General features: G+C 36.3%; 1 protein-coding gene and 1 long non-coding RNA gene across 5 annotated transcripts in view; both read right to left on the reverse strand.

Moving 5' to 3' along the window:
* PPP1R42 (protein phosphatase 1 regulatory subunit 42) lies at positions 1-21020 on the reverse strand. 4 transcript variants are annotated; one of them, XM_085052966.1, is made up of 9 exons: positions 20686-21018; positions 19423-19633; positions 18334-18500; positions 17738-17876; positions 15003-15119; positions 9842-9959; positions 8437-8565; positions 7131-7264; positions 1-137 (listed from the first exon to the last, which is right to left on the reverse strand). In XM_085052966.1, the coding sequence occupies exons 2-9, from the start codon at positions 19549-19551 to the stop codon at positions 99-101; spliced, it is 972 nt and encodes a 323-aa protein (XP_084909092.1). In that variant the 5' UTR covers positions 19552-19633; positions 20686-21018; the 3' UTR covers positions 1-98. The 4 variants fall into 4 exon arrangements, with proteins under 4 accessions (XP_084909092.1, XP_084909090.1, XP_084909089.1 ...); XM_085052964.1 differs by lacking the exon at positions 1-137 and having other exon boundaries at positions 4248-7264; positions 20836-21020; XM_085052963.1 differs by lacking the exon at positions 1-137 and having other exon boundaries at positions 4248-7264; positions 20686-21020.
* Positions 21021-23086: 2066 nt separating this feature from the next.
* The window catches only part of LOC146442097 (uncharacterized), a 35460-nt gene continuing 34870 nt past the window's right edge, over positions 23087-23676 (reverse strand). Inside the window, exon 3 of the long non-coding RNA XR_014850139.1 lies at positions 23087-23674. This is a non-coding gene — a long non-coding RNA (uncharacterized LOC146442097). The remainder of the gene's footprint in view (positions 23675-23676) is intronic.

Below are 23676 nucleotides of genomic sequence, written 5' to 3' on the forward strand. Positions count from 1 at the left end.
TCCATGGAGACACTACTATCTTTCTTTGTAAGCTTTGAGAGGGAAAAAAATCAATAATGGTTAAATCTTCACATCCTGTAACTTCTGGCTTTTAGAATTCAAATTACTTCTGCCTTTCCTTCAGACTTCTCTGCAACCTACATCAGAGAGATCAGAGAAGTTAGGTGAGATCTTCATGTCACAACCACACCTATTGCTCCCGTTGTCATTAACACTTCCCAGGAACACTCAACATTTCTACAAAAATTATAAGCAGGGTTATCAAACGCTGCTGATGAGAAAAGAAGATCTTTACCTATTGCAAGGTTAGTGGCTGTTGCAGTGAAAGTCCTTTTGTTTTTCTTCCCAGTGCCAAACCTGGAACCAGACTATTCTGAATTGACAGAATCTGTCCATTTGGGATATTATACATTCTTTTATTACAAAACTGAGTTTTTCCATGGACAAAAATGGTGTTAACTTTTTTCTGACATAAATGTGTATCAAATACTTTTAATTTTCAAGTCCCATAAGGAACAAAATCTTAGTAATAATTGATTGAAGCAATTTCTCATACAAATGAAATCAGATAAGATTCAGTCTTTTATTCCAAAACATTTTCTTACAAACTATGTTCAACTGATTATACCTGACTTTACTGGACATGTAATCAGTGATTACTAAGGCAGTCTAACATGTTAACTCTCCAAGAAAGGAAGAGCTTATTGAATCAAAACTCTTTTTGATTTAAAGTATTAGTCTATTACATGGATCATTTCACAGCTGGCTTGGATTTATCTTGGTTTTGATGCAATTAATTCTGCTCAGAATTAGGAGAACAGAAAGATGCAGTCAGTAATTTCTGTAGTTTCTGGTTACAGTTTTGTTTGATTGAAGAGGTAAGGTTCAAATACAACTTTTTAAACAGTGAGTTCCTAGAATTCTTCAAGGCCAAGTGACTTAAAATGTATTTTTACAGTTTTTTTTTCCTAGCAAACTAAAAAGTATTGTTTTCAGTTACAATGTATAAATTCTATCATTTGGTGACTAAATAAGCACATTCAAATAATTAATCATTTTGCCTCAGAGCTCTGTTAGTCAGGATAGCTACTTTGTACACCACACTGAGAAAAAAAAATTGTAAGAAAAACGGGGAAGAGAGCCTTTCAGATGCACTTACTTTTACCAGTTACACTCGGAATACAACCACATACTATCCCATATTAACAGATCCCATGTCTGAATCCTCATTCTGAAAAATCAATGGGCACTGACAATTTTCTGGCTACTTTTTCCCCCTTTCTGCCCCTATCTCAGAACTTCCAAGTTGTATGGCTTTTATAGCTGTATCACAGGCAGTGCTATGTCTGCTTTATACCTGCATATATAAATAAGTAATACAGCATTAAATTAAATTACACTTTGCTCTGTTTTTAATGTGATATTTAAGAAAAATGGTACTTTTTCATTGGTTGTGGATTTAAAGTTCAAATATGAACTTTAGATCACTAACTCAAACACTGTGTGTTTATATATATTCTGATTATGGTAAGAGTAGTACCAAGGGGATATATTCAGGCAGGGATGTATTTTTTTTTTCCTTTTGGTACTTCTAACACACCAACAGTACTGTGGAAGCTCTAAAATCATCAGGGTCTTTACTGGTAAGGCCTGGTCTCATACCTCTTAGGTCCTAGGAACAGTTTTTGGTGAGGAGAAATACTACCAACAGTAGATGATGGCCAATTTAGGAACCACTAAGGCAAATCTGACATATGCAAGTCTTTGCAACTGGATGGGATACATACCAAGCTGTTGGAAGTGAATTTGAGGAGGTATAGCTGCTACCAAGGAATTAGTGGTTGCAATGCTGTCCTTCAAAATGTGGTATCTCACCTTGCTAGATGAGGGCACAGTGACTGTGTTTTCACCTCAGGTTTGTTAAAGCAGCTGCTTTCAACTTTTCAGAGATGGGAGTGTGCCGACCCAATGTGTGATCAGATACAGGAAGGTAAATATTGAAACAGTGTTTATATCATTGCAATAAATTAGATTATTGGAACTGACTTCAACAGAGTTATACTGAAATGAAAGAATTTATTTATATATTTCTATTCAAGCAGCAGTCTTTATTTTAACCTCAAAATACTTTTTAAAACTCACATGAGGTATGTATTTTAAAAACCTGAAAACACAGCATTAGTTCTTTACTTTGTTAGTTAGGTTAATATTTGTGTTATTAAAGGGATTTTTATAATTTTGTCAGTTAGCTGTGCAATAAAAAATATGGAATGCTAATGCAGTAGACCAAAAATATTATGAAGTTTTGAGATTTTTTCTCAACGGTAGTCTAAACTGATCTGACAACAAAGATCTAAGGATAGGAAAAAATAAGCACTGCATACTGAGTGTTTCATTTGTCTATTCACTATTAGCGTGAACACGTAACACCTGAAAAACAGGTATGCAAAGATCTGAGTTTGCTTTTTGTTTACCATCCTGAAATAGTATTTCATCCCTGATACAATTTTGATGGAACCAGTTACAAGATGCAACTCACTCTAAAATCACTAAGTCATTCTCTGGCATTCTGCATTCTGTTTAAAATGTTACTGGCATACAGTTGGACTTGATGATGTTCCAACCTAAAGGATTTTAAATATTCATGTATTTGGTGTAGCAGATTTCAAACAGGCTGGGTTTCAATGTTCTTCAGAGTGGCTGACAGCCTGCAGCCCCAGATGTGTCCTGCTAAGTTGTTGACCATCTACTGACTGACAATTTGCATGTGCCATTTGGTCTTCTATATGTTTAGAAAATAGCCCATATCTCCTGCAAGAGGGAGCAGACTATGGCAAGCAAATGTGTTCCCACCAGACTGCCAGTCAAGAATGTGTCTATCTTCTATCTGGCCAGCCAGACATGTAGGAGTACGTGTGGTCTAGCTGGCAATCTGCTCACCAGCAGATGTGCTCTCTCTCCGTGCTTTGAAAAGGATTTATTCTTTTCAAGGGCACAGGGGGTCTGTCAGTGCACGTGTGCTGTTAGTGTGGTTTAGATCTTTACTCCTTCTCAGCTTTGGGCACAGCCAGCAGTACAGAGAACTGGAGTGGGGAGGCAGGGCATGGGCAAAAAGGGATGCTTTTTATCACTGCTTTTAGGACATTGGATGACATGGCAGTGTAAAGTACTACAAATTCTGCAAAGATTAGACCTACTTCTTTTTTTTTTTTAATTACCACTACTGAAATAAGTTTAGACAGAAGAAAATGCCTTTTGTATATCATCTTGTACGTTTGTGATGATAGTTATATTTTTCCTTCCGAACAGAGTATGAAGGATCATGGGGAGAATCATTCAGCACCATATCCAGCGAGGCTGTAAACATGGATACCAAAAATACCACTAGGGTACAGATTACTGTAATGTTAATTATGGTCCTGCAAAAGCACTTACACTCACCTTTGCAGGTAGTATATATTCTCCAGAAAAAAGGGAACCAACCACTAAACTGGCTGAGACCCTACCTAGGCTGTAGTAACCAGAAACTGCTATACCTGACCTTCATTCAAATGACTCTGCTTCAGCAACTCTATTTAATTTCAGAACTTCAGTTTATCTCTTTATTCTTACACTTTATCTAGCATTGTGGTGACTCCTTTCATATCCTATGTAATGGCTGAATAATCCAACGGCAAGTAAATTCCTTATATTTCTCTCCAACAGGCTTCACCACTAAATGCTGATTGATACTTTCTAGACCTCACTGAGGAGATGTTTACATTTTTCCTTCAACACCATCACCAAGGAAAGGCAGGGAGACAGAGTGCTGGAAAAGGCACTCCATGTCTGTTCCAAACACGCTCTCAGCTCTTGCAAAGGGCTCCAGCTGGTATCTCTAAGTATTTAATGCACCTAATTCTGAATACATTTGGAGTGCTTGTAAGCTCTTCAGCTGCTAAAACCAACTCGAGGATGTGCAGCTAAAACTGCACTGGTTTGTATCTCAAATCTGTATTTTTCCTTCTCCTGGAACCAAGGCTAAGGATATTTTTTATTCTTGAATTTTCAGATGTTTGCTGAAATTGATACTCAGTAAGAGAACAAGATTCAGGTTATCCAGAGGTAACGTATTTCCCCACCTCCCTCTCAAATAAGAGAACCATATTCTGTAATGTGAAATATGTGCCTCATTGCAAAGCTTATATTTTGGGTATATATAATTATATTGTCCATATCATCTCTCCCCAAAAAACTGTCATATAACAGACCTTAATAATTTTATTTATTATAATGCTAGTTGGATTCATATTAAAAAAAAACACTATACATGCAGAACATGTACATTCTTACCTGTTACCAAATATACATTATCCTGTGTAGATTTCAGACCACACAAATCACCACAACTCAAGTAAATTATAAATATTTAACTAATTAAATACAATGTTGATACAAGCACCTGCTTAAGAAGAGGGAGAGCTAGCATTGTTCACTGCAAGTTCCTTCCATTTGGACTAGAACTTGAACTATACAGGATGTGCATAGTGGCAGCAGAGTGGCTCGTGATTAGTTGGCACAATCCACAGTATTTATGACATGCTGACTACATGGTTAAAAATATTTCCATATTGCTAATCCCATAACATATGCTGGAGAGAGAAAAGGTGACTTTCCCACCACATTCTGAATTGCTACAAATACCTACCACAATATTTAATTCCATGAATGAGGCAATGAGGGCAGAAACTGCTGGTTACAGATTAAGTTTACAACATCAAAATTTCAACAACTTCTCTACTCAGGGATAACTAATAATGGTATATCCCACTGGAAGGTATTAAGTATCTTTAAAATAGTTAAGTGATTTGGTTTCTTTTAATTACTTCCTGCCAATATCCATAATTTTCTCTGAATGTTCAAAACTAACTTAAAATCCAATATTAAATTGCTATTGTTTTTATATCATAAAAAAGAAAGATTAATGACATATTTCAGTAATCTAGTAATAAATGGCTTTTTTCATTGTTCAAGCTGTATGCAATCCTCAGTGGATCTTAGATGTAGGTTAAAAAGGCATTTAATGCCTGTTTTTCAGTTGCCAAGGTCAAACATCACCTAGTATGTATAGGGAAAGAGGAAACATCTGTTGGAATAATTTATTTGACTAACACAGAGGGTAGTATTAAAATTCACTAATTTCTTTGGTCCAATACTGAATTTCAATTAAACAATATAGGCATTTGTTCAGTTTGACAAAATTTCCTTCCTTTACTTGTGGGCACATTCATGTATATCCCTAATTACTGGATCTGACAAGGGAATACTATGATTTGTCATTTTTTCATATCTGCATAAACTCTGAGAATGAATATTTATATTTTTGAGGGTTTAGCTTTTTTTTCCCAATAAACATTCTAAAGAATTCACAAACCTTTAACTCCCAAAACTCTCTGATTTCTGTGGAATTCCTCTAGTAACAAGATTAGAATACATCTCAGAATCAGTGATTACACATGAAATTTTAGGGTACAGCAACCTTCAGCATCTAAGACAAAACTGCCACTTACAAGTTCTTGGCAAATATTAAATGCATGCCATCTGACTGCAGTTTCTTCTAACCTTTCTGTGAAATCAGACTAAAATCTTCTAGACTAACACTAAAAAAAACCCCACTCAAATTGTTTAACAGATAAATGTAAATTAATAAAAATATAGACATTTTATTTTAATCAAGTATGGAAGATGCACTCTTTGGCTTTCTAGGGTCAAAAGGGATTTCAACAGCCAGGATTGTATTCCAGCTTTTTAATACTGAGAAAATTTTTGCCAAGCAAAGAATTTCAACAGTTGGACAGCCTTTTAACATTGTAAAGCAGAATCAGAATCAAAGGGAATAGCAGAAGGCCTTACAGTAGAAAAGGTATTGTACATGCATGTTCCATCCTTTTTTAGGACTAAAGGGAATGGTAAATGGAAAGCACAGTTTTACTCAGCCTGGCTCAAAAGACAGGATGCTAATGAAGATGACATGCAAGCTGAGAGAACACTGAGCATGTGGAAAAACCCATCTTACAGTAGAATTTTAAAAAACCCAATAATATTTCTATGGCATGAGCATTAGTCTGTATCCCTCTAAATTTCAGAAGCCCGGACTATTCACTGGAACATAATTTTTACAATAACTTGTACATTCTTTCTGCAGTTCTTGTTTTTAACTGCTCCACTGCTTTGCTTTTTGCAGCAAGAAAAAAAAATTCAAGAACACATATATGACAAGTTCAGTTTCTTTTTAGGACAGAATATATCCACTGTCATGTGATGAACAAAAATTATTTGAAAGAGAGCAGCTTTGTGATTTGCAGTTCTTCTTTACTTTTCAAGGGAAAGGCAGCTATTTTTAATCAGAACAAATAATAAGAAGGAACAAAACTGATGGAATGGAAAGTGGTAAGCTGTCAAAAATGAAATAGCATTAAATGTTGCTCAGTTAAATTGTCAAACACACTAATAAATTCTAACTTGAATGTAAAATAGAACACTGCATTTAGTAATTTAGTTACAAAAGAATATCTTTGCATGTATTTATTTATTTTATTTACAGCATTGTAGAAATGATGATTTTATTTTTGTTGGATAGTTCAGCTATTAGATAATAAAACCCTTAGGTTAAAAATAGCATTAAAAGTCCTGAAGGAATGATATTAAATACTTAACTACACCATTACTACAGGTGAAACTGGAGCATGGCTGTTAGAAGTAGGCTGTAATGATGAAAAGTAATTGTTTCTCCTTCTGCAGGTGACTCCATTCACAGGATCACCCTTCACCAATGGTAGTGACACCTTAACTTACTTCTAAGAATTAGCTTCGACATTATTTTGCCTTTGTGGAAAATTATTACAATTAAATGCATATGACAGAAACTAGTAACACTAAAGTTACTCATATTAGCTAGTCCACTGATTTATAACCAGAAACTGAAATCTATTATCCTGTCTTTCAAAGAAATAAAACCAATAAATATAACATGGTTAAAAAAATATTTCATATTAAATTCTACCTTCCTGTATTCATTTTCCAGCTGATTCAGCAAGAGCTGTATAAACAATAATCAATATAACCAAAAGGAAGAAGTTTGAGGAACACACCTGTCTTTCCATCTGACTTCTTTTTTCACGGATTCCAAGCAGAGATTTTCTTTCAACTTTCTGCTTTTTTAAATAATTTACTTTTTCTTTCACAGAGTGAGAGGGAAGAGTGCGAGTGGGTGTTTCAGAGTCAGCTGCAGAAAACAGAAAGAAAAAAGGATTAATTCAATATCCCAAGTCAAACCATATCTATTTAATATTGTATGGTTGATCACAGGTTCAAATATATCTCATTATAGAAAACAGTGTTACGAACCTTAATGTAAAATACCTCCAATTCGAAAACTGAGAATGGAAAACTTTGAATGGAATTATGGAAGGTGCTGCAAACACTGATGAAGGTGAATATTAAAACAGGTATTACCATTCAGATAGAGTTATTTGAAAGAGAGTAAATTCAATTACATAGCACCTCCTTATATCAGTAATTATTCAGAAGACTATTTCAGAACCATTGCCATTTATATGTGGCTTTCAAACACTGAGACTCCAACTATTTTAGGGCTGGTTCTGGCAGGGAGAGCACCAGCCTTCAGGTCTTCAAAAATAACACATTAATTTATCTTTTGATAGCAACAGTGTAACTGCCACCAATTTTATTTTATAACTATGGTCATTCAAACCTTTTGAGTAATTTCAAATCTGTATCCAAATCTTGCAAGATGATAAGACATGCTCTTAAGTCATTTATATTTTAACCTGCAGTTAACCCTGTAACAATCACCAGCTCCCCACCATTTAAAAAAACCTCAACCTTTAGTTCAGGTTTTGCATGTGTTTCAAAACTAATGCATTTTCCCACTTGAAGAACTTGTTGCCTTTAAACCCCAAAAAGGGTTTCTAGCTTTTTTATTTCCCAGATTTTTTTCCTTTCCAAGTTTAAAACTTGGACTTCTGCTAGACATGTGTCTTTGTGAAGGCCTTTAAAAAGACTGGCAATATACACAGATCAAGTAAGTATCAAGAAATAGATTTTAAAAGTCTGATGTATTTTATACATATTTATTCTAGAATGTCCAATATTTTTTAAATACGGAAAGTAAATGTGAGTATTTACACACCCAAAATGCACTAGCTACCCCTTTCCATAATTTTAGGAGATTGGGTTGTACGGAAAAAACCACCACATGAACTAGTGCTACAATTAAATTTTACATTGGGAAAGCTCAATTTCTACTTGTGTCTTTTGGACTCATCACTGGTACAAGTCTCTTACATACAGTTCTTAGTGTAGTTCCTTACAGCTTTTATTTAATGAATTCCATAAATTTTAAAAAAGCATCAAGTAATTGATTTGTTTGCTTACAAAATTGTACACAGGCTGTATGTTCATCTGTCATTCTTTCATTGCTTTTTTTCCTGGCAGCTTTGGAGGCTTTCCAATTCATTAAGAAATGTCTTTCTATTTCTTTAATTTCTTTCCCATCGAGGGATTCTGCAAAAGAGAACATTTTCTGTGACACAATATGAACTACAGTGCTATACAAAGTTATATGCAATGTGTATTGGCTCTATATTCACTCTCTTTAAATAATTTTTTCTTTTTGTAGTATTTTGGTAAAGCAAAAATACCCAATAACAATTGATATTCATATTCCAGCTGCAAGAGTGAGTTAACATGTCTTAATTACAAAAAAAAGTCTACAATTTTTATAACTTTCAAGGGAAATATACATATTTCACATCTGGTTAAATGCAACACTTTCTATAAAGTTCTGAAGAAAAATGATGCTCTTACACAGGATATAGATAGACACAAAAATTCAGGTTGAGAGGGAAACTACCCATCTTAGCAATCAAGGAATTCTACTGATCATGAAGACAGTCACACAGATTTGCCTCGCTAAGGTTAACTTTACTCACTTAGGTGCCATAAATCTTATGCTCTATGATTCATTGGTTGCATCTGCATTTTTGAGTCAGCCCCAATAAAATAACCTCGTGTGACCACAAATTTAGGTTGCATCAGAACTGCCCTAAGGCACTGTTATTTTCATTGTGCAGATAGGTTGTTTCTTCTTCGTAATGGCCAATATTTTGTACTCAGAGAAAACCCAAGTTCTGTAATTATAACTTGAAAGATAATTGCTACCTTTATTTAAAAAAAAGGTAAAAAATTGCAGATTTTTAAAATTTATTTATACAGTATAACTGTTTACATATAGAAGAATAACTTTCTTCTTTTTATGTTAAAATTATCTCATAATAATAATATAAACTGCACTGTAAGGGTTAAGATTGACAAATACACCCATAACGTAAGTCTGAACTGCTTATAAGTTTAAGAATGAATGTTATATGACAAATTCAAACACAGTGAGGTGGGATCTGCACAACTGACAGTGTACAACAAAAACACTTCAGTAACTAATATAGATTGATAGGGGAATAGATTAAACTCATCTTTGAAAAGCAGTTTCACAACACCTGGAATATGAGCACAAAAAATTGTCCTGTAACAATGTCACCAATCACATATTATAAAACAAATGATTACTACTACTACTACCAAAAGCCAAACAAGATGACGTGTGAAGCTGATTACATAAGCAGTTTTAGCTTTGTACATAAATTAAAAATTTATGATTTGACATAAATATCTGTAGCAGTAACTGTGTTTACATACACAGTGCTACTCAAGAACAATTAATTTTTCAGTTGTTTCCTAAATGATTGGGGGTTATGGGTGGGCTATTGATTTAATTTTTTACCTAAAGTCTGTGACTGTACTATAATCCTGTCCCTGTACTTTGGTTTTTGGCAGACAGGGTTTCCTGTAAGATCTATTCTGCGTAGCTTTGTCCATTTGTTTAATACAACCTCCAAATCCTGCAATTGAAACAACAACAGAACATAGTGATTATGTTTCCCCCTCCAGAGTAAAATTCAACAGTAATGTGATTTGTTCAGCCAGGCCCAAATCCTGCACACAGAAATAACTTCAATGGGACTATTCACATGCATTAATATGCACATTAAAAATGTGCATTTTCAAATGGAGTGGTCCATAGCAGCCCCTGAATATATCATAATTGCACAGAAGAAATGGTGATGTTGGCAGATGCTGCATTTTTAAGGATACAGAAATACCATCTATGGAAAACTACCACTTCAATTCCACTTATAAGAACCTAAAGCCTAGGAATTAGTAACAAAAAAAATTTGTATTATATGTAATGTCTGTTAATGCATCCCCATGGTCTTACAGAGCCCTTAGAGTATCAGCGTGTGGAACAATAAATACTTTATACAGATAAAGGACAGACTGAAAAATAAAGCTAAAAATCATGCAATCCACAGTGGACTGCCTCTCTCTCTTTATCTATATGTAGAACTGTATTTTACAGGAGAAACAGTAATCCCTCACTACCTAACTGCGGGTGGTCAGTTATTGTATCAGCCTAAACAGTAAAATTAATGAAATATACCTTTCTCCATCTGTGTTTCTGTCTGATTACCCAGGGGCAGTATGACCTAGATGAAACTACTCTGTCTTTTAAATATAATAAATTCAAGTTAAAAACATGCAAAGTTTAGCAGATTGGTCCTTTCTACTCAGACACCGTACTTTCTGAAATACTTTCTTTCCAAAATTTCATTTAACTCCTATTCTTGACAGGCTTTCCTTGTATGTGTGAAAAGCTTAAGGAGGGATTCAAGACAATCTGTATAAATAGGAGAGAGAATTTATGTTCTACTATTGTAATAATTTGGGAAAATCTACAAATCATGCTGTGACAGATTCTGAACTGCAAAGTGTGTAAAATTTTGTAGCTTGATGCCAACAATGAAGTCTAGCAATGTAGGTATCTCTTAGCTCCTTCAAATTTAGAAAATTGCTTGGGCAACACAAGCAGGGAAAATTCTGCTTTTGCTAGCTCACCTCCATTGGTAGAAAATCCTCTTTGAAATACCCTGTGGGTTATATAATATATATTAGGAGGAGAAAGTGGCAGCACAGCCTCAAACCTCCGAACCATATAATTTTGGTCTATCTATGATGATGCTGAAATCATTGATTGTTATTCAGTGATAAAAATGTCTTTTTAGAAAAATAGAGAGCAAAAGTCTGGTTCTGTGAGGATCAAGACTGACAAAACAATGCAATAAACTCTGAGGGCCAGTCCACATGAAGAAATGTTAATAATTTTTGTATGTTACACAGCAAAGCTTAATCAGCATGTATCACAATAGCAACGTGATAACCCCCATAATTCAGATGCTAACACTTAAGTACAAACAGAATGTAGGAGCAAAACATTTTGGGCTAGACTTATTAAAAAAGAAAAATTGTTTAGGAAGCGTATTTATTTATTCTTACTTAAGCATTCAGACACTATCATTGAAGTCTGTAATGTGTTCTAGATTTCACTAGAAAGAATTTTTCCAAGTAATAGTTTTGCAACACAAAGTTGTCTATTACTGAAATAAAATGTATACAGTTTAACTTTGATGAATGTATACAGAGTCCTGTAGATTTTTGTTAGCTGTTACTTACTTGATAAATGACCCAGAACATGCTTACTCCAGTGTATGTTTATCTAAGAGCACACTAATCCTGTGCTGAAATATGATTACCCTTTCGATACGCTCTAGTTGTTCATTGCCTTCCTGTCTCTAATAAAGTGCTTTCACTTCCCAGCCTTTCAATAAGCTGCACTAAAGGGACCAGACACTCTTCTGGGCAGGCTCCATTTGATAAATGATCATGTCATGCTATCACTTTGAGGTCTGCTACAAAATACTGACGAGCAAATTATATTCCATCGGGGAGGGTGGGGAGGGGGAAGGGCAAGTGCCTGAGTAGGCAGCTGTAGTGCTGGCAATAACTTTCTCACCAATTAACAGTGGTCATTTAAGAATTGGTATTTGACCAGTATGCTCCAGTTTTTATCGGAAACTTCTAATCCAACTGCCCCAGCTACATCTACAGACAGCAATTTGTCACCAGTTTGATTACCTGTCATAATCTATTTGAGAAAATCTATAATTTTTCTCTTGCTCCTGACTCAATTCTGAAATGAATGAATTCATCTTTTGTGATATCCTCTTGTCATAATCAATACTGGACAGAGGCTGAATAAATTAAAGACTTGGGAAACACAGATTTTTACAGGTATTTCTAGCTATATTTTTTCTATCTATCCAAACACTCGCACAAACCATAATCCCAAAACTAATGAACTTAATAAATAAAGAAATTACATTCTGGCTTTTTATAAAAAGGAATAAAAGGATTTTTTTAAATAGACATAGTGGGGCTTTTTAATAGACATAGTGTTTTTAAAAAATTCCTTAATTCCAACCCAAATACACTGCAGTCTAGAAGACCTTGTGATCCTGACTACAGCAAACCAAAACCTCAGTACGATAAATAAATGAAGTAGCAAGCAATAGAAAACAAAGAAAAGTCAATTCTATTTAAATCAATTATATTCTTGATAACTGACCTATGATATAATTTTTGCATCTGGTAGCTAGTCACAGTTATTTTGCATGAATTCAGAAAAATTACTTGATTTTCTTCTTTCTGCTGTTCAGACTACATTATATAAATTTCAGTCAAGTGAAACAAGGTCATATGCCTTGATGTCTGTTAATTATGCTAACTAAGCCTTGAACTAGCCACAGCCTTAAGTGTTTGAATTTACTGGTCCTAATTTTCAACTATGCCGAAATCAAGGTGGCATAGTTGAAAAGTGAAGGAATATGGGTTTTCATAATAAAGTAAAAGAACTGCGAGAACTGTTTAAATATAAAACAATTATACTAAACACACAAAAGTGAGCGAAGTCTACACAAGAAGATTGTATTTCATGCATTTCTTATGCCTTTCATATTTTCCACTTTTACAAAGATTCCATGTTATTCCTGCAGTTCACCAGACCTGCTCAGACACAGATAGGTCCTCTACAGTTTCTCTTCCCACCAGGTGAAGCACAGCTGGGTACAGACTTCTCCTACACTTCCCTGTCATGCAGCACTGCCACAATCTCTGATCAATGCCAGGCATTCTTGGGGATGTTCTTGATGGCAGTGATGGGAAAGCAAGAATGGGAAAACAGGGGACATAGCACTTTTGGCATGAAAAAGAGGTATATATCAGAGCTTTGACAACAGAGGGACAAGAGGGAGGGGAATGGAGGCAGCCTGTGTGGGAATGAAAGAGCCTTTGCTGCATGTAACAAGTTCAGCCAGCAGAATCAATTAAGTGTGTAGAACTGTGTACCCCTAAAATCCTTGCAGCTTTCACAGTTGTAGAATAATGTATGTCATGCAATCATGAAAATCAGGGATGCAAAAAAATTGAAACATACTAAAAACTTCCCTTAGCTATTTTTTTTGAACAGTCAGTGGCTGTATAAGATTGCTCTCATGCTAGATGTTCAGAGTGAGCTAAAGCCTCTTACACAGAGGTAAAACTGACTTTTTAAAAAACACTTTTCATGGCTCACTGCTTTTTTCAACAGTTTGTTTTTTCTTTATTTAGGAAATAATATTAGTGATAGGTAGAGCCTAACAAAATTACTTAAAACTCAGTAATTGTAGCTGGAAAGCTGGATATCCACCTGCATTACACTGTGTATTAAACACGTCTGATATGTCCATTATTTTACAGGTCTGAAAAGATATGAATAGAAACACCTTCCCTGTTCCATATATTTCAAAACTTGGAGATTGTTTAGAAAACACACAGAACAGTCACTTTCAAAATATACTGGAGCTTAATCCGAGTGTAATGGATAGCAGCAGCAGCAAACTCAAATGCTAATCATATAATTTTTCAAAAGTTGTGACCATGTGACACAGAAATCTACATATCTAATTGATTTGGGTAAATATAATTCTGGTTTTCCTGACGATTAAATAATGAAATTTAATAATGAATAAATAATATATACACAGTTACTAAATAATGCAGTCTTTTTGTCCTGTCCTTATTCTGTTTCAGAGGACACTGTTTCTTCCTCAGACACTGCAAATGCTGTCTCCAAACTGGCATCCTCATTCTTAAAATTAATTGGTTCTTTGCCTATGACATTTTCGTTTAAGATCATCACAACAGGAGTATATTTTATTTATAAGAAAGAGCCAATATAAAAATCTCTGTAATATGTTTTACTTACGAAAGGTTTCCTTTTAATAAGGGAAGCTTTGGGGAGACTGCCTATTTGAAAAAGCTGTCTGCTATTTTGGTGTAACCAATATTTCCAATGTGATTTTAGTCTACATAAAGCCTACATAAACTGTATTTTGCTGTAAATTCAAACATAGTCAAAGCCAGGAGTTGAAATACAAAGCATTAGTAGTTCTCTAGTAAAAAAGAAGGGCATCATTCAACATTTTTTAATATTAAAGTGTAAAAAAATGAAGAGTCCAAATAAAATACATTGATCAGTTACTTGGTTATGAACACAAAATACTGCAATCTCCTCATTAGTAAAGAGAACTGCCAAATTCTCTCAACAATCTCTTAAAAATATGTTTTGTTCTAAGAGGTAATAAGAATAGTCATTTTAATAATTACTAACCAATGAAAGTTAAGTTTAATAAGGAAATAAAATGTATATGCAAACCAGAAATGAAATAGTTTACTTTAATTAAGGTTTTGTCTTGGTGATTTGGGTTAATATTTAGGCAGATTCATTTCGGTACTGATTAATAAAAATATAAATTTTGACATCCTAGATAAATGCTTCTCCATTTTTAATCTTAGTAAGATTTCTATATAAGAAAAGACAGCATGCTTGACAAGCCAGAGATTTAGTAACTGCAGAAGTAAAATTTTTTACTCATATATTTAGTGATAAAGATGAATGTGACTGATTTCTTATAATCCATACTTATTATTACAAATATTTATTTTGATACCTTCATATGTTTAAGTCGATTGTCAACTGCTTTAAGATAAGAAAGATTTTTCAAAACTGCCAGTTCTTCTAATTCATCAATGTTGTTATTGCTGATATTCAATACAGACAAAGATTTCTGAAGGAAGAAAAGCAGAAAAATAAGTATTTTTTTCACGCCATGTAGGAGTCAAGTTATAAATTATAACAGGAAATTATCTTAAAAGATGAACAAAAACATGAATAAGAAACATGCAAATACAACATTCACATACCATACAGATTGTTTTATGTTGGTTTTCCATCTTGTCCTAAAATGTAATTTATTCTGGTTTTGAAGTGAAATCAAAGTAAGATTGTTTCTCAATTATTTCAGGAATTTTTTGTAAATACAGAATTTTTGTTTTTCTTTAAACATGTTCAAATGCTTTACAGAGTTCTGCAAGTGCTACTACTCTTCTTTTGAAGTATGAAACACACACTGAAACTGACTGCCATTTAATAAAATCATAGAATGGTTTGGGTTGAAAGAGACTGTAAAGACTATCCAGTCCAATCCCCCTGCCATGAGCAGGGACACCTTCCAGTAGACCAGGCTGCCCAAGGCCCCACCCAACCTGGCCTTGAACACTTCCAGGGATGGGGCATCCACTGCTTGTCCTTGCAATCTATTCCAGTTTCTCACCACCCTCACAAGCAAAGAATTTATTTCTAATATCTAATCTAAACCTGCTCTCAATCTGTTTCAGGCCATTACCCTGTGTCCTATCACAGCACACCCTTGTAAAAAGTGCCTCTCCAGCTTTCTTATAAGCCCCTTTAAGTACTGAAGCGCTGGTACAAGGTGTCCCTGGAGCCTTCTCCTCTCCAGACTGAACAAACTCAAGTCTCTCAACCTGTCTTCATAGACGAAGTGCTCCAGCCTCTGATCCTCTTTGTGGCCCTCGCTGGACTTGCTGTAGCAGGTCCACATTCTTCTTATACTGGGAGATTGCATCTGAACTGCAGAGCTGAAGCCCATATGTGGTACCCATGTAGTCTCATTTAACAGCTGGACTACACTGTTTTTCTTTCAGGCTTAATCCTACAAACCTCTTGGTATCCATACCTCTGATCCTTACCCCTTCTCTGGAACAGTACTGAGTCACATATTGCATTTTGCCATTTGTAACAGACAACAGTTACAGACATCTTTACATTTTAGATAAAAAACTAAATGTATTTCAGTTCTTCATCTTGGGAAATACTAATGCAGTTTCACATAAAAGGAAGATGTTTATATTGCTAGAAAATGAAAAGGGACACTTAATCGAGTGAGTTTAGAATTATACAAGGTATGGGACTTAGCATTGGCTGGAAAATCTCTGTTTCAGCAGTTTATACAGGAAAACTAATTCCCTTAAAAAATTTGACCAAGATTTGCATTGCAGACAGTTTACCTGATAAACACACTTTATAAACTTAATGTTCTCAGTCAGATTTATGACATTGTCATCATTAAAACATTTGCTTGTGGTACACAGAGAGCAATATGGCCTCACGCTTTTATTTCTTTCATCTCTGACACCACTAAAAGAGCCACAAACAGATGAAGAAGTAAAAAGTGAGGTCTTAGAAAGGCTCCAAACACTTAGCACTTGGAGGATAAAATAGAATGTTTTCAAGTTTAGCCGCAGCAAAGATGTTACATTGTCAAGAATGTAAAGTGTTTCTTAGAAAACAAAACAAACCCCACATCAAAAGGCCTTTAATAAAAGCCATAGAAAACAAAATCTAGGCCAGAATGCTGAAAAATGTGGAAGAGTTTATTATAAGTTATTATCCTGGGAAGATTATAGCTATAAAACTTCCATTGACTTTGATAATTTCTCCAATATAGAAGGAACAAAGTACAAATGCTCTCACAGTAATGACTCATTTCTATTAAAGAGAAACAGCAATACTTGTCTTAGATTACTTAATCTCAAAACAGGAAAAAAACAGACCTAGGTAAAATATTTATGATATATATGGGAACAAAAGAACTCACTTCTTAGTGAGTTCTTCATCATCACAAAAAAAGGCTCATCAAGCCCTTACTACACTACGGGAGATATAGCAAAAGGAATTTTTTTAGTACAGAACTACATCCATTAGCAGATAAAGCCTAATTTTTAACCTCTTCAATAATACGTTTTATGTTTTCTGAGCAATTAACATGTTGAAAGACAACTTCAAAGAGATTTCCTGAAATCTTAACATAACAAAACATAGAAAAACCGCCGAACTAAAACTGAATGCTTTTGACTGTTCTTTCTAACATCCAGGGGAAAAAAGGTGTTTGTGCCTTTTTTTCCATTCCATTTTCTACAGAAATACAAAAGGCAGTAATTAAACAACTATAACAATCAAATCAGAGAAATACCAACAAACAAATTCACTAAAAATTAAACAGACTAAGAAAACTAAGAATGATAAATTCACACCCCTTTTTTGGTTTATTCATAGTCTGTTGGTATAGGGTATCCACATACCTCCTTAATTCCTCTCTCTCTTCCTTCTCATTTTCATTCTTCATAATAAAAAAACCTGATGAAGTAGAATTTGCTGGACTCCTAGCTTACATGAGAATTAGGGTGGGATTCCATGCACAGAATTTGAAAGAATGCCACCAATTGGCAAAGAAGGAAAATACAGAGTGATCAAGTCCTAATAATTTCTCATAAAAATACTGATCTGCTGATAATTAGCTCATTGAAATTCTCAAAATGTACTTACTGCCAGGGAGCTAAGAGATACTGGATCAAACAGAAGCTTTTCACCAAGAGGGAGATGTTGATTTTCAATATGTAGCTCCCTTAGTTCTCCTACTTTATCCAAACCCTCTACTACAGTGATATAGTTTCCTCCCAAATATCTACAGAATAGAACACAAAATAGATTTAATATCCTTAGAAAGTAAGAGCAAACACAAGACTTCAATATATAAAGGAAAATATTTTTCAAGCATTATTGAATAATACTTGGAAATTATGATTAAAAAAAGTAAATAACCCAGCATAGAAGTAGAACATACATACACTGATTCAAGGAGTTTTTTTCAGTTTTATCTGCTACTATTTATTATTATTATTATCTATCATCATTATTATTATCATATAACTGAAAAAATAACTTAAATGCAAATATATATCTCAAGATAGTATGTCATTACCTTTATCACAAAACATGCCATAAAAAATAAGCAATTACTTCTATTTGAAAAGCAAAATTTAAGAGCTGAAAGGACCTTAATGGTTACACAATTAAAAAAATCCTAAAGTGTCATAACTATTCCTTTTACTAGTAAAATAAATACATTATTTTCAACTTACAGTTTTTCAAGTTTTTTCAGTGATGAGAGATTTTCTATATTTGAAATACGATTGTTCTGAAGGTAAAGGTGTGTTATATTTGAAGCAAAGTCCAAGTTCTGGATTTGGCTGATTTGGTTATCATATAAATATAGAACTCTCAGATTTTTACAGAAAGAGAGGTCACCCTGAAATAAACAATAACATGCTACTTAATGTTCACTCACTGCCTGCTTCTGGAAGCTATTGATTGTTCTTACATTTAAGTTCTGCTGCATGATTTATAAATTTTCACCTTTAGCAAACATTTTTCGAAACTACTTTTCCTAGAAAAATGGAGTTATTACAAACTGTCAGTTATCATCAGATTGAAGACTGAAACCTGTCATTACTATTTTGCCATACAGAAGTTGAGGACTACAGGCATAGCCAGCAGACACACCACATCCAATGTGACTTCATTCCCTTCCCTGTCTTCATCAGATGGATTCCTCTGAGTGGGCTGAATAAACCCATTTGCTTTACAGGGATCTGTTCACACAGAACAAGCGAATTCTTCTTGACTGAAATCAAGCTTTTGAAGCAGAAATCCACCACATTCAACAATGCAGTTGTTCAAAGCTCAGCAGTTTCAAAATTTACTCAGTATCTTGAGAGGATCTGAATTAAGTCAGAACTTATTGAAACCTGTATACACTTCCTATTATTAAATTCAGAGGAGGAAGGACTGCGTTAAGTTTGCAGGTTTAGTCTTTAAAAATAAAAAGTTCATGGATTATTTTTTAAATTAGTAAGCCCCAGGGAACAATTAAAAAAAAAAAAAGTATGTTTTTAACCTGACTAATTTGAAAAAGCCACTACACCAGTCCAAATTTGTTAACCTCACTCGGATTATTTCCTGTTCCTGAACTCTCCTTTCCTTTCTCAGACTTCCTCTGAAATTTAAGGAATAAATCACAGATAGATTGAAAAGATTGTGCTGTGAATTAACAGCTCTGTAAAACTTGGCTTTCCTTGTTTGTCTCTCTAACTATGAACACCTCAGCATAACAGTAACTACAAAACATTAGAACAGCCAGTTTAAAAGGAATAATGAAAAGTAAATCTTACTATGGTGTCTATATTTTTATCTGACAAATTCAAATGAGTTATTTTTTGCAGATACTGTCCAAAGTCCTCTTCACTACGACTCTTGTGATTGGTATTTTTAGCAATTAGGTCCATTGTTAGTCGAACCATGGCTCTGCAATACGTCAAGCTGCTCTACCACTTCTTTTAATAGTGTATTCCACGTACTCTCCCAAGTAGTTTTCTAGAATTCCTTAAAAACAAAAAAGGAAAACGTTATACTACTTGTATCCCAGATCTACAACAAAGCTTACATGTATACTTCAAATCTGACATATCCTCACCAATGCCCTTTCTATTTACAGTGATACTACATGGTTTATAAAATACTACCCCTTTTATTGCTCACATTTCATCAAGTTTTTGGTGTATTAATTAACATTTAAAATAATTTGTCTATTTGATTTACTGTTTCAGTTTGCTTAAGAAGGTTGTATCCTAGTTTTCACCTTTTTCATACAGAAATATGAGCACAGTGCTCCACAGCAGGCATAATTCTCACACATAGTAGCTAGTTAATGGAAGCTCATAATCTCATTATTAGGTAGACAATACAGGACAGTACATAACAGGTTTTATGGGCTGTGAGAGGTGGTATTAAGCTACAGTACTCTTTAAACATCTGCACAGCACTTTTGTCATGCACACCACTGCATGTTCTGCACAGGTAAAAACTGAGTTTTTCACACTAAGGCATATTATAGAGGCTCTCACCACAACAACTTTTTTTTCAAACTGTGGCTCATATAAGTGAGCTTATAAATGAGGGGATAGGGGAAGGGGAAGAAGGTAAATGACTAATATCGAAATGGATGTATAAACGACCTGGGGACAAGGATATCCTAACAGACATAACTCAATGACTCAGAATAGAAAGGTCACCTCTTAAGCAGGTACATATTCCAATGTATATTATGTATTTTAGCTGATACACAAAAGCTCCACATTAGTGTATCAGAACAAGCAGGGAGAAAGCAAAAAGCATCCGAGAGCTAAACCTCGCCCAAAGAATCCTCCTTGCCAGCACTGCAATGAATATAAACTGAGGAAAAGCCCAGATAGAGGCTGTGAAGGCAGAAGAAACTTCCTTACTGAACTAAGCTGAAGCTCAGTAGCTCTCCTTTATCCATACGGGATTCGCTTTGAACTTTTATTTTAAAAGATGAGGGATGAAGGAAAGCTGAAAGGACATTGTGGGCGGCTTGTTTTTCTACTGCGAGTTTCTCGCTTTCTAGATAAAATTACCTTTCTGGGCCCTTTCTCAGACCTTCTTCCAAACCCAGCAGAATGAGCGGAGGGAAAGCCGAGCAGATCACCCTCCCTCGCTCCCCCAGCCGCTTCCTACCAAGAGCCGTGCGATTACACACTGCCCTCCCCGTCCCGTGGCCGCCCCACCAACCGCCTCCCAGCAGGGCCGGTGGGAAGGCGGCGGGGCTGGCGGGCGCGGGACGGGATCCGCTCCAGGGCCTCCCGGGAGGAAAGCGCGTCCCGCCCGGCCCGCTCTGCCTCAGCGCCCTCCCTCAGCGAGCCGCCGGCCCCGGGCTGCCGCGGCAACCGCAGCCAACCGCCGAGGGGCGGGGCGACCCCGTGCCGGCCGCGGCGCGCGCCATCCCCGCCCAATCAGCGCCGAGGAGAGGGATAGCAGGGGCGGGGCTTTCTCTGCGCCTGCGCAGCCGCGATCCTCACTGGGCTCAGCGCGGGGCGGTGGCGGCGGCGGCGGCGGCCATGTCTGTGGAGTTACTGAGTGTCGCGGGTTGGAAGGAATCCGCAAGGGTTGTCGAGTCCAGCTCCTGCACAGGACTCCCCAAAAATTACACCGTGTGCCAGAGTGCATTGTTCAAACGCTTCTTGAACTCTTGTCAGGCTTGGTGCTGTGACCGCTTCCCTGGGGAGCCTGTTCAGTGCCCAGCCACCTTCTGGTTGGAAAACCTTTTCCCAATATCCGACCTAAACCTCTTCAGACACAGCGGCAGGCCATTCCCTGTCATTGGGCACCACAGAGAAGAGATAAATGATCCATGCATGACCTTTTGCTCTCCCTCTCGAGGAAGTTGTAGACTGCACAGAGGTCTCCCCTCAGTCTCCTCCAAGCTTAACAGAAGACCTCAACCACTGTCACAGAGCTTCCCCTCCAGTCCCTTAACTATCCTCCTTATCCCCCTTTGCACCCTCTGCAATAGCATAATGTCATTTTTATTTTGTGGTGCCCAAAACTGCACACAGGACTGTTGAAAAATGTGGAATATGTAAACATTTTCTTAAGAAAGGGTGTTCTTTGCTGTTTGATCTTTGTATACTTTTGAGTACAATCAACAAGGGAGATTTAATTTGTGAAACAGATAGCAGCTAACAAGCAAGCTCTAAGTGATATCTATGTGTTAAAAAAATAAATGACTTGTTTGTAGAATTTCCATGTTAAAGTTTAGGGCTTGACATGCTTCAATGATCTGAGACCTAGGGGGAGGTTAGTAAAGCTTGAAAAAAAGGATGCCGACTGATACTGGACACAAAGAATGCAGAATTTGTGAGCTACAAAGACATCTGGTAGAACTCCCAAGATAAGGAAAGAACTAATAAAGCCAACTCAGCAATTGTGCTGAAATCAGCTCCAACTGAGTGAAAGGTAATTCTGGCAGGGGGAGATCTACAACCTCCAACTCAGAGACCAGCAACCCTATAAGAAGAGAAAGAAATATGAACTAATTCCCATAAGCAGCAAGAGAATTGTTAACCAATAGTAGAATATGAATTTAAAAGAAAACTATGTAACTAGTAGCCAATGAACACTAATTCCTTTGTTTGCTAAAATATATGAATAGTAAAAAGTTTCGGTAATTCATGTACTTGATTTGTGAAATTCCACCAGGCAGCCAGGCTTGTGCAATTTTAAAATAAATAATCAATGTCTCTCTCAAGTGTGTAATTATTGGTTTCTTGCACAGCAGGAAATGAATCTGATTTTTGTGGACAGCAGTACTTAAGGTGAGGCTACCTCAGTGCAGAGCAGAGCAGGACAATCCCATCCCTTGAGCAGCTGGTGATGCTGTGCCTGATGCACTACAGAACACTGGTGGCCCCCTGGCTGCCAGGGCACTGTTGACTCACACTCAACTTGGCATTGACCAGGATCCCCAAGTACCTTTCTATGGTACTGCTTTCCAGCATCCCAGTCTGTCTGTATGTCCAGAGCTCTTTGTCTTATTAATGTCTTAGTAAGGCTATGTGTTCTTTAATCTTGTTAACCAGCAGTTTTTCCATATGGTGTTGCCCCTTCTTCCTGCATGCCAGTAGTCCATGTGAGCATTGATTACTGGCAAACCCAAAATCATATATGGTTCATCTCCTGCATGCATGAATTGGAAAAGTTAATAGTTTCATAAATGGAGTGGATACTGTATTTAACAGAAAGGTGCTGGTATCCAGCTCTGGGCTCTTCAGTACAAGAGAGACATGGACATACTGGAGAGAGACCAGCTAAGGGCTGGTAAGATGATGAAGGGGCTGGAACATCTCTCTTTTAAGGAGTAATTGAAAAAGCTGTGACTGTCCAGTCTGGAGAAGAGAAGGCTCAGGGTGATTGCTTCCAATGAAACCAAGATTAGGACTTTATTTCTTATTTTTCTTACAGGAAAAATGACACAAAATGTTAAGAGCAAACATGTTTTATTATGTAAAATACATCTGAAGTAACTTGATCCAATTAATTTGAATTTGGTGTTTACATTTTCAAAGGTAGAAAATGCAAGATTCTCAAAAACGTGGAGCAGAGCAAATAGGGGAATGGGGGTTGTGGAGAGTGTTTCTCCTTCCTGCTTAGGGGAGGACTCCTCACACTCTTGCCTGTTGCAGCATGGGCTTCCCACAGTCAAAGATTCCTTCAGGCACATCCATGGGCTGCAGGTGTCTGTCTGCTCCACTGTGGACCTCCATGGGCTGCAGGAGCACATCCTGCCTGGCCATGGTCTTTACTATGGACTGCAGGGGAATCTCTGCTCTGGTGCCTGAAGCCCCTTCTCCTCCTTCTCCTTCTTCTCTGACTTGAGGGTCTGGAGAGTTGTTTGTCTCCTATATTCTCACTTCTACTTCCTGGCTCCTGGTGTTGCACAGGTTTTTTCCTCCCTTGCTTAAATATGTTATCCATGGCTACCACCATCACTGATGGGCTTGGCCTTGGCAAGTGGTGGGATATGGAGGGAACTTCTAGCAGCTTCTCACCTAGTATGAAGAAGCCACTCT

Source organism: Lichenostomus cassidix, chromosome 2 (genome assembly GCF_008360975.1).
Source record: "Lichenostomus cassidix isolate B80296 chromosome 2, HeHo_3.0, whole genome shotgun sequence".
In the NCBI taxonomy this organism is placed as follows: domain Eukaryota; kingdom Metazoa; phylum Chordata; class Aves; order Passeriformes; family Meliphagidae; genus Lichenostomus; species Lichenostomus cassidix.